The sequence below is a fragment of the Haliotis rufescens genome, unplaced genomic scaffold, assembly GCF_023055435.1.
Source record: "Haliotis rufescens isolate VD_foot unplaced genomic scaffold, xgHalRufe1.0.p SCAF_10, whole genome shotgun sequence".
NCBI lineage: Eukaryota > Metazoa > Mollusca > Gastropoda > Lepetellida > Haliotidae > Haliotis > Haliotis rufescens.
The window spans coordinates 28,786,920-28,799,726 of record NW_025963780.1 but is presented as its reverse complement, the minus strand read 5'-3'; the positions used below and the strand labels follow the sequence as shown (position 1 = coordinate 28,799,726).

Here is a 12,807-nt window from a genome sequence, read left to right as displayed (position 1 = left end):
ACTTCACGAACAGCAGTACTGGCAGGACATGCAAGACGATGATGACGTGAGTCAAGAGGAAGAGGAAGATGGGAGGGAAGAAGATACGCATGTCCGATCCATCTCCGGGTCGGACTGGCACACCAGCTTCCACTCGGCCCAGGAACCGGATCACGACCTGACGTCAAGCCGCCAGGGATCATTCATCTCAAGACGGACGTCAGTGTCGGAGACATCGTTCCATGGGAGTCCTCAATTCCACGTTACAGAAGTTCTGGGTGGACGCGCAATCCGCTGAAGAAGATGGGTGGGGAGGAAGGAGAAGATCAGTGGGACTCGGAGACCAGCTTTCACGTAGCAGAAGAAGAACTGGCTTCACTTAGACTTTGAATCTACGTTATTCAGAAACTCTTGACTTCATACCAGAAGTATTTTACCTTGTTATGGGCTTGTGAAGCATGTCGACTTATTAAACATTTGTTCAAATTATCCTAGTGTTAATTTGTACTACAAATACTCATCTTTAAGGAAATGGAAAGTATCAACCGGTTTCGTCTAATGGTTAATAACAGGTAAACAGTAGCAGTTGGACAACCTAGGCGTAATCAGGAATGAGTGACTTTGCTGGTTAGACGAAGTTTTTTTTGGTTTTTTTGTTTAAGACACACTCGGCAATATTCCAGCTATAATACGGCGTTCTGTAAAACATCGCGTCTGGACCACACAATCCAGTGATTGATATCATGAGCATCGATCCACGCAATTGGGATACGATGACGTGATGACCACCCGATCCCGTTAGTCGCCTTTTGCGGCAAGCATTGGTTGCTGAAGACCTATTCTACTCCGGATCTTCACGGGTCGGTAAAACGAAATTTGCATGTTGGTCAACCCATTTTACTGTTAACAGGGGTGCAAAAAGTTATAGGTGGCATGTGGTCAGGGAATTACGTTTGTTCCAACCTTAAATATGTTGTTGGTTCTGTGGCCTTCATTAACAAAGTGCTTCCAAGTCAGTTATCCCCATGCTCCCTCAATCCATGTTGTGACGTAGTCCATGAATTTGACCATGCCTCTCCCTCGGGACTTGTATAAGCTTCTCACACATTCAAAGTAAGTGCTCTTCTTTTGTAAATCCACATTCCACTGCAAATCTAGGCCGTGTTCATCCAGACTCCAACTTTACTTCTATGTGCATTTAGTTACTTCGTGCAATCACAGTTTTTAATTGAAAATACATATTATAATATTATCCCATCTCTAACTGTTTGAATCTAGTGTCTGCTATTTGTCTCTATATTGTCAAACTATCTCATGTATAACAAAGTAGACACAACGTCCCCTTAACACTATTAAAGAATTTGTTGTCCATAAATTGTGTCTACTTTGTCATCCGTCAACTTCTTGCCTATCCAACAATGTGTCTCATGTATACGTTGGAATTCGAAGACAAACCGGGAGTAAATTCGTAGATAAATGTTTTTTGATATTGGAATTGAATTTAATAATTACTAACAATTCCTATCCGTGTCTTTCGCTTACCCCACAACAGTATTATGGACAAAAGGTTCATTCGGTAATTATATGCAAGCTGAGAAGGACAATTGGTGAGTTACATGCCAATCTTCGATAACTATATTTTATACTGGAAAATTTCCTTCTTAAAATGTATCATCAATTACTTTAAAACATTATTATTCTATTCTCATTTCACAGAAAATCCATATTTCCTGCTTTGGTTATCAAAGTACACTACCATCTAAGAAAATAAATTTATACAAAGGTCAATTATTTTCACAATCCCAGTACCATTTATAAAGCATTAATTAGTCTGTGTTTACAGTGTAGGCATTAGTGAACACTAAGTAGAGTAGACCACTTGAGTGCAGGGGTGCGTGAAACAGTGTGTACGCTAAAACAACAACTTTTGTAGGCATTAGTCACTGTAGGCATTTGTCACTGTACGCAATAGTACACCTAACCGTTGAGTATGGGATTACCCATAGATCCAAGCTGAGAAGGAGGTTAATTCGAGCTTGACAATTGTATTCCGTGCGCAGGTAATTTTGATTTCAGACATCTTGAAGAAACGTGTACCAGTATTTTCATTATATATTAGAAAATGAGTATTTAATATTCGTAAGAATAGCCTAATGTTAACACTAGAAATAGGTTGTCTAGTGAAGATCGATGAGCCTAACGTAAATACTATTCGGGTCTAGAATTGACAGTACTGTTTTAATAACTTAGTAATTGAGTCGTAGATCAGTATAGATATGTGTAATATGAATGATTCATGGACATCATTATTGTTTGATATGTATCCGGATTATCGAGTTTTCGTTGTATAATTGTTATGATTAAGGGGCATTTAATTAAACCCCCTTTTGAAAGGCAATATTTTCAAATTATATATATTGAGTATAATTTTATACTGATATATAAAAATCGCTCCATGGCACGCCTAACTGTAATCCGCGTTCCCAATGACCGATGGAACTTGCTAATATTACCCGCTGATTATTAGTCAATGACTTTTTATTAGGACAATATACTGCACATTTCGCTTGAGCGTAGGTAAGGGGAGGTAACTTTTGAAATAGGAATATGTAAAAGTATCGTCAATTGGCCTGAGTTAGACTCAGTTAGTTACAATATTAATATGTGCGTTTTTGTCTGTGTTTACAATGTTTGTTGGCTAACGTGTAAGATATAATAATTTCTTAATAATTACATATCTTCTGTAAAGTCATTACGTACTAAAATATATTAATCCGCTTTCGGTAAGCGATCCCATTTTTGTAGTATCTAAGGAACTCAATTTGTTTCAAAATGGCCGAAAACGGATGACATGCGAGGCATCCACAGTAATTTTCTGAGTTTGTAAACAAACCCTTGGCAAATATCTAACCACAAGAATGGCTTTGTCAAATAGTTTCATTGAGGATATTTCAGCATCACTTGTAAGGGAATATCTCAGTCGGAAGGTAAGCAATTGTGAAGAGAAAACATTTGTTGTTGAATGACAAGAGTTAGGTTTACAATAACGGGTTTGGCAGTTTAGCTACTATCTCTTATTATAGATATATGCATTTGTTTGCAATCAGGGAAAGGCATTCTAGAATATGTGCAAAGGTAGACTGAATGTGAAAATAAAAAAGTGTTAATCTGTTACTTCCAGAACTTGGTTCGATTAGGTGATGGTGTAATTATCAACGTCAACTTCACGTTTGCATAATATAAACCGATATCAGAACATAACTAGTTACTGCATGCTATGCTGCTTGCACTGTGGTACTGATATATGGTGTGTAACAGTATTTAACTGCAATCATTGTATTGCTGCTACATGGCTCTGTGGGGATTCCAGGTTAGAATTGGTCCACAGACATCTATGTTGGTCAAGGGGTGACCAAGTGGTTTAGGTGGTCAGGCTCAGTGTCTTGATTGATTGACTGTCTTCATACCTCCATGTTGTGACGTGTAACACAGTCACTGTCCATGCTGTTTGTTTGTTTGTTGTTTAAAGCCGCACTCAGCTATATGCCAGCTATATGATGGCGATCTTTAAATAATCGAGTCTGGACCAAACAATCCTGTGATTGAGATCATCAGCATCGATCCACGCAAATTTAGATACAATGACATGCATCAACCATGTGAGTGAGCCTGACCACCCGATCCCGTTAGTCGCCTCTTACGACAAGTATAGTCGCCTTTTCCGGCAAACATGGATGACTGCTAGCACTGTGATACTGCTGCCACATCATGCACAAAGCATATACTGTATTCGACATAATAAGCACCCAGGGCGCTCTCAAAGTTTGAAATAGGGGGCTCTTATTAGAATATTATTTTGGTGAAAAGATCATATTATTTCGGTTGAAAGATGGTAAATTTCGTGGTTTATGCTGACAGCCTGAAATGTTTATATACGACAGATATATTTTTTCCAGAATTTAATTTCCCATAATTAAGAATGCATATAACATACGTATTATACACAAATAAATAAGTCCTTGTACCTTGATCAATGGAAAGGGGTGCTAATTGGGATTGTTCACTAGCCAATATATTAGCAAATATCGCCGTGGGTGTTAGAGCAGGGCGCTTATTACGTCGAATACGGTAAGTAACGCAGCTGACATCATCATGATCATGTCCTGCAGGGTCTCAAAACAACTCTACAAGTGATGGATGAGGAGATGCCAAGGACAGGTAGCAGCATCAGCAACAGGCAGGCACTCATGAAGGAAGTCAAGATAGAAAAACTCATGAAGAAAAACAAGGTACATTTTGTTTGTTTGAATGCTGCCTGACTTACCATATTTACACCATGTACACAATGTTGCAACACAATCGACACAAGCCTCACCTCTTTTCGAGCCCCTAAACAATACGTCACCATGTGCTTCATCATGTTAATGACGTAATCAAAGTAAACACTTCAAAGCTCACTGAAGACCTCAAAGTGCTCACCACTTGTCCCTGAAATTATTTTATGAATTAAGATACAAGAGGTAAGATATTCAATAAGTAATGAAAACATACCTCAAAACTTACTTTTTCATGAACATGATGAATGCACATTTTAATCAAACTTGATCTGATGATAATTTTGCATTTGGCATCAACAATCGGATGCACCGATGATGTATTGGCTGCTGTTTGTGAACTTGCTGTCTGTAATGTCATGTGACTGTCATGGGGGGGGCTCAAAATAAGGTGACTGTAACAAGATGGCGCTTAATTGACTCATTGAGGCATTATCATGATTAAATTGACAAGATGTGGTCATTCGACTATCTAACTGTAAACAGAAATATATATGCTCAAAGTTAAGGCTTAATTTCAGTGAATTGCAACTGTTATTAGACTCGTTATGAGAAATATGTCTTAGGGGCTCGAAAACACAGTACGCAAGGATATATATGATGTGGCTGAAATATTGTTGATGTGATAGTTAATTCTAAGTCTCACTCACCGTTATATTTATTCCTAAACACAGAAAGGAAATAATCTCTATATCATACAATGTCATTGTTAAAATAATTTCACACATTGAAGTAGCTTCAGAAACTTTGGATGGATACAATGTTTGAGTGAACCACCCAATTTCTCATATAGTGCCAAAGGACTAGCAGCTATGTGTCTGTAGAAACATGTTAACACATTGGGGAACCCCTATCTAAGTATATTGGGAATGTGAGTCAACAGTTTATTGAGAAAGAAGGCATTGCATCGATGTATGTAGTTCCCTCGAGGCTGCCTCATTTGCATATTTATCAGATTGTGATACCAAGTTTCACACTCTGGCGCAGTGGGGCCTAGCATAACACCACTGCCACAGGCTAATTTGCGTATCATGTGTCCAGACTTTTCTCTTGTGAGTAAACAAACACGCTTTTTCAGAAATCAGAATAGAACGGACTTTGGGGCGCTTTACCTGGTACATATTGGTTTGCATAATATATAAATATGATACTACAACCATAACAACAGTGAGTTGCATCACAATACATATTTACACATCAAAGTGATCCATCGCTAGGTCTCAATAGGTCTTCGATGACAGCATGTGGAGCTGCACAACCAATGTAAACGTAGGATAACTACACAAATGGAAAATAGTTTTTCATGATTTAGGATATTTTCTCAATAAAAGTTAACCATTCTAGGACATATGTTTATCTAGATAAGTAGACTTGTCAAAAATGAAACAGATGAAAAACATATGCAATGTCTTGAATGGACTGTGTAAGATGTTACGAATCGTCACATGGCAGAGGTACTATGCTGGTCGCATGAAACTCGGGGTAGGAGAGTGATTTTTTTTTATAGATTGGTTTATCACAAGCCATTATACGATAATGCCATTTCCTAGCAGACTAGTGCAAGTAATTAACATGAATTAAGGGCCCTTATAGATGTCACACATCTTGTCTAACATTTCTGGAAAATTTGTCCTACTTCCTTCATTCCTTCATCAAAAGTGGAAAAAGGAATTATTAATATTAACACTTAAAATAATTTTCACCAACAATTTTATACCCGTGAAGATCCGGGTTAGAATAGGTCTTCAGCAACTCATGATTGCCGTAAAAGGCGACTATGCTTGTCGTAAGAGGCGACTAACGGGATGAGGTGGTCAGGCTCACTGACTTGGTTTGATGCACATCATCGTATCCCAATTGTGTGGATCAATGCTCATGATGTCAATCACTGGATGACTCGATTATTTACAGGCCGCCGTCATATAGCTGGATTATTGCTGAGTGCGGCGTTAAACAACATGAAACAAGCAACAAACAAACAAACAAACAATTTACATAATTTGTTTTCAATCTCAAACACTCTTAATACACTTACTGGTGTTCAGCAAGAGGCAAGAAGTACCCCTGAAATGTCACAAACAATAAAGAAGTTGTCCAATCTCATTAAAATCAGATCTCTTCAGTCTCGCTACCGCTAAACAAAGATCTGAGGACACCCCATTACGGCACACGTCTGAACGACCTTTAATCCAACGAATCAGAGCGTCGCTTACCAGATCATGAAAGTGACAGTCGGACTGTGTTTTCTGGTCATGCAACCTCGAAATATTTAACACGGGGTATTCCGAACGACAGTTACAGTTCTACCCATACAATCTAGGCTATCTATAAGCCATTCCAGAATATTGTTTTGATCAATTTTAAATTCTTTAATCGAGAATACGTCAAAATATGTTTCGAAGCGTAATCGCCAGTTTGAAACTAGTGTCTTAAAGCTCAAGAAAGCTGGCTTCTGATTGGCTAATGTCACTTTCTTGTCAGTCATTTCATTGGTCGGTCAAAGTTCGAGAAAGGTCGTTCTGACGTGATCCGTAATGGGATGTCCTCAGATCTTTGCTTAGCGGTAGTGAAAACTAAGATCTGATTTTAATGAGATTGGAAGTTGCCATCCATCATAGTTTCTTGTCTATGTTTTCATTATTGTTCATCAGGAATGAAATTATCTGATTATGTCAGTATTTAATCCCTTACCACAGGACATGGATCCACCCCTGCGCACTATGATTGAAGTCATGTCAAGATTCTTCATGGAGAAAACCGTCACTGCCAGGGATTCTCCAAGTCTTGGTCTACCCGCAGCAGACTGTCCTTCGCCTTCGTCACAGCCAGCCAAGTCTCTCACATCTCCTCGCTCAGGGTCAAGGTCATCTAATTCATCCAGTGGCAGTGAGGTCATGATGACATCAAAGACCAGACCATCATCATCACAAATTAGGAGGCGGAAATGTAATGTTTCTTTTCATCATGTTTAATATAGACATGTATCTAATTATTTCTTTGGCAAATTGATGAAGCTGCTTATTTTTGATGATTATTTACAGCTCACATTCATCACCACTTGCCCCTTTCCGTAACCTGCAAGAAGACTTGTCCCCCTATCGCTGAATGTTATGTGCGAAAATCAGAACAAACCAATCAGAATGGGTGTATGATTTCAAGTTCTTCGTCAAATAATCCCCCAGAAATAATTTTTGATTTAACATATGTCTTGCATCTAAAAACATACCCAAGACACAGTTAAATGTGTTCAATCATACTATATAATTCCACATGTCCCGATGTGCTTTAAATTGTATCTGAAATATATATTTTATATGGGGAAATATATGTGAACCATAAATACACAACGTTTTTAGGTATGGCTGTTTGTGGTAAGACGGAACCCGGTCACAAAAATGTCCATAAGAGGGGCACGAGTCACTATTCGGCTTGTCCCGGAATAACACCAGTTGGACACAAATGTTCCTGCTTAGTCTGGGCATTGTGAAGTATGATGTTGTTGAATGCTGGTTAAATATGTTTTGTATTTTGTTTATTTTGAGTCTGCTGAGCCTACTTTTATCATTGATCTTAAAAATTGGAAAAAGAAATAATCAATATTTTTACTTATCTTGCTTATGTTTTTCAACAACACAGACAATTTACATGATTTGGGGGCACATGTGGCCCAGTCGTCTAATGTGCTGTAATTCTCTGTGCAGAGTTGTGTCCCTTGGGCACATCAGAAACCTATGACCATCGGTTCGAATCTCAGTTTGCCCTGATTATGTTTCTAGGAATGACGAGATCTGATTGGTCCATGTGATCTTGATAAAATACGATATATCCCGCCTTCGAGGAGAATAAATCTCTTTATCATCCCAAACTGGTTCCCACAGGAGATATCGCTTGGGTGAGATCAAGCGATATCTACACTGTCGATATCGCTGCAATGAAATTGCATCACAATGCTTTGCAGACCATTGTGACGTCATTGGTTACAATGACGTCACAATCAAATGACATCACTAATGGCTCTGCTACTGAAGCTGTTAGCAGTACTTTTTACACTTAAGACACTGCTTATTACTTTCTACAAACTGAAAAAGTTGGAAGAATGATGATTTGATGATAAATAAAAATTCACCTTCGTGTCTTTTGATATGAAATATATCAAAACTCGTTGATTAAAGTGGAAAAAATCCTTGGCAAGCCTCGGAGTTTTCCCACTTTTATCAACTCGTGTTGATATATTTGAGATCAAAAGACACGAGGGTGAGATTCTCAATTTCACCTGCCACAAGCAATTCAGGCTGCACGTGCATTTCTGAGAGACAAAATAATTTCTTATACCATGCTTCAAACCAAAAGGCCACACTCTTTTTCCGTGTCTGTGGAAGTCACGTGACATAGCACGACTGCAGCTAAATTGTTTTCTATCAATTTGTTTGAATTGTTTTACAATGTCACATTAAAACATGTTGGTAAGATAAATTCATTGTAGCAGGACCACCCAAGGTATATGGGGTTTTATGCGTTCCTTGTTAGGTTTTCTCGCCGGGATTCACTGTGCATAGTTGCGTCCCTTGGGCATGCCAGAAACCTATGATTGTGGGTTCGAATCCCGGTTCACCCCGATTATTTTTCTAGGTTTGTCAGCACCATACCCGTGCTCGTAGGTTTCACCAAAGTGGTTAACGTCTGAGACCTGCATCACCTTGAGCTTTCCTCACACATTCAACTGACACGCCGCGATATAACTGGAATACTGTTAAAAGCGGCGTTAAACCCAACTCACTCACTCACTCACTGTTAGGTTTTCTACCACTCATCTCCGGCTCGTGATATTTAACATATTACGGAACGTTCCCCTCCTGATCCTGCTACAACTTATAATGTTTGGAAACTTGCAGGCAATGACCACACTGACATCGTGATAGAAGATGACATCGAGAGTGAGACCCTACTGGGGGAGGGGAAGTCGGGTATCTTCTCCAGTGAGATGTCCGACCCGGACCCAGCACCACGCCTACAAACCAGACCCCTCTCATCAAAACGAAGACCTATGCCAGGGGCTATTTTGAGTAATCTTGATGTAGGTGAACAACAAGAAAAGGAAACATTTCAGCATGTTACTAACCATAGAAATCTAATTTGAATGAGAGATGTCACAAGTTACCATGGTAACAGAGTCAAAGATTTTTTTAACAAGCATGAATTTGTAATTTTTAAAAATTATTTCTGGTCTGGTCATTATATGTTATGTCTATCACGGGAAGAAGAAAATCCTATTAAAGTCAAACCGAAAAGAGTTGAATTTAGAAGTAACTGTCAATCTCACTCACTCACTCACTCACTCACTCACTCACTCACTCACTCACGCACGCACGCACGCACGCACGCACGCACGCACGCACGCACGCACTCACTCACTCACTCACTCACTCACTCACTCACTCACTCACTCACTCACTCACTCACTCACTCACACACTCACTCACACTCACTCACTCACTCACTCACTCACTCACTCACTCACTCACTCACTCACTGGGATATAAGTGATGTTAAATAACCGTAAACTTTGCTTCTATCACCTGCAGGATGCCAATCGAAGAAGAAACCCAAAGCCACGATTTTCCGCCAGCTCCCAGTCTCGTCCAGTTGCCACCTTGCCCTCTACTGCATCCAACTCTAGTCTAGAGGACAGGTCGGACCCTGTGTTACCAGAGCCTAGCACCAACTCCTACACACCTAAGTCACGTACACACCATGAACCACAACCAATCAGTCGAGTTGACAAGGACACTGAAGTGAAAGGCTCTCGGAACCGTGTTTCTATTGAGGATGTGTTGGAGAAGAGCTCAGAGAGGCTGGACCAGATTAGTCGTCGTAATTCGCAGTCCGAGGTAGTGCAGAAGAAGAGCTACAGTGTTGACATGTCCAGCATGTCACGGGATCGCCCCAAAAGTCGGACAACGTCCAGGTCCAGGTACTTTAGTTGAGAGAAGTTTGTTTTATACTAGTATCTTTAGTTTAGAGATTCTGAGTATCTGTTATGTGAATATAAATTGGAAACATACTGAGACACCACTGTCACTACCATTACCATCACCACCATCACCACCATCACCACCATCACCACCATCACCACCATCACCACCATCATCACCATCCCCACCATCTCCATCACCACCACCATTACCATTACCATCACCATCACCATCCCCACCATCATCACCATCCCCACCATCACCACCCACCCCACCATCACCACCACCACCACCACCACCATCCCCACCATCACCACCATCACCACCATCACCACCACCATTACCATTACCATCACCATCACCATCACCATCACCACCACCATCCCCACCATCACCACCATCACCACCATCACCACCATTACCATCACCACCATCACCACCATCACCACCATTACCATCACCATCACCATTACCATCACCACCATCATCACCACCATCACCACCATCACCACCATCACCATCACCATCACCATTACCATCACCACCATCATCACCACCATCACCACCATCATCACCACCATCACCACCATCATCACCATCATCACCACTACCATCACCACCATCACCACCATTACCATCACCATCACCATCACCACTACCATCACCACCATCATCACCATTACCATCACCACCATCATCACCACTACCATCACCACCATCACCACCATTACCATCACCATCACCATCACCACTACCATCACCACCATCATCACCATTACCATCACCACCATCATCACCATTACCATCACCACCATCACCACCATTACCATCACCATCACCATCACCACCATCACCACCATCACCACCATCATCACCACCATCACCACCATCACCACCACCATTACCATCACCACCATCACCACCATCATCACCATCCCCACCATCACCACCATCACCACCACCATTACCATCACCACCATCACCACCATCACCACCATCATCACCACCATCACCACCATCACCACCACCATTACCATCACCACCATCACCACCATCATCACCATCCCCACCATCTCCATCATCACCACCATCATCACCATCCCCACCATCTCCATCACCACCACCATTACCATCACCACCATCACCATCACCACCACCACCACCACCATCACCACCATCACCACCACCATCACCATCACCACCATCACCACCATCATCACCATCATCACCACCATCACCATCACCACCACCACCACCATCACCACCATCACCACCACCATCACCATCACCACCATCACCACCATCACCACCATCACCACCATCACCACCATCATCACCATCATCACCACCATCACCATCACCACCACCACCACCATCACCACCATCACCATCATCATCACCATCACCACCATCACCACCATCACCACCATCACCACCATCATCACCACCATCACCACCACCATTACCATCACCACCATCACCACCATCCCCACCATCTCCACCATCATCACCATCATCACCATCCCCACCATCTCCATCACCACCACCATTACCATCACCATCATCACCACCATCACCATCACCACCACCACCACCATCCCCACCATCACCACCATCATCACCATCCCCACCATCTCCATCACCACCACCATTACCATCACCATCATCACCACCATCACCATCACCACCACCACCACCATCACCACCATCACCACCACCATCACCATCACCACCATCATCACCATCACCACCATCACCATCATCACCACCATCACCACCACCATTACCATCACCACCATCACCACCACCATTACCATCACCATCATCACCATCACCACCATCACCACCACCATCACCATCACCACCATCATCACCATCACCACCATCACCACCATCACCACCATCATCACCATCATCACCACCATCACCACCATCACCACCACCATTACCATCACCACCATCACCACCACCATTACCATCACCATCACCATCATCACCATCACCATCACCATTACCACCACCACCACCACCACCATTACCATCACCACCATCACCACCACCATTACCATCACCATCACCACCACCACCATTACCATCATCACCATCACCACCACCATTACCATCACCACCATCACCACCACCATTACCATCACCATCACCATCATCACCACCATCACCACCATCACCACCACCACCACCACCACCATTACCATCACCACCATCACCACCATCATCACCATCCCCACCATCTCCATCACCACCATCATCACCACCATCATCACCATCCCCACCATCTCCATCACCACCACCATTACCACCACCACCATCACCACCATCACCACCACCATCACCACCATTACCATCACCATTACCATCACCATCACCATCATCACCACCATCATCACCATCCCCACCATCTCCATCACCACCACCATTACCATCACCACCATCACCATCATCACCATCATCACCACCATCACCACCATCACCACCACCATTACCATCACCACCATCACCACCAT

The 12,807-nt window shown here is 42.0% G+C and overlaps 1 protein-coding gene across 4 annotated transcripts in view; it reads left to right on the top strand.

Moving 5' to 3' along the window:
* Nucleotides 1-2,816: 2,816 nt before the first annotated feature.
* The window catches only part of LOC124135054 (probable ubiquitin carboxyl-terminal hydrolase MINDY-4), a 35,820-nt gene continuing 25,829 nt past the window's right edge, over nt 2,817-12,807 (top strand). For all 4 annotated transcript variants that reach the window (XM_048389240.1, XM_048389250.1, XM_048389247.1 and 1 more), the window contains exons 1-5: nt 2,817-2,966; nt 4,149-4,268; nt 7,010-7,259; nt 9,206-9,387; nt 9,896-10,284. In XM_048389240.1, the coding sequence (XP_048245197.1) occupies nt 2,898-2,966; nt 4,149-4,268; nt 7,010-7,259; nt 9,206-9,387; nt 9,896-10,284 (1,010 nt within the window). In that variant the 5' untranslated portion in view covers nt 2,817-2,897. The remainder of the gene's footprint in view (nt 2,967-4,148; nt 4,269-7,009; nt 7,260-9,205; nt 9,388-9,895; nt 10,285-12,807) is intronic.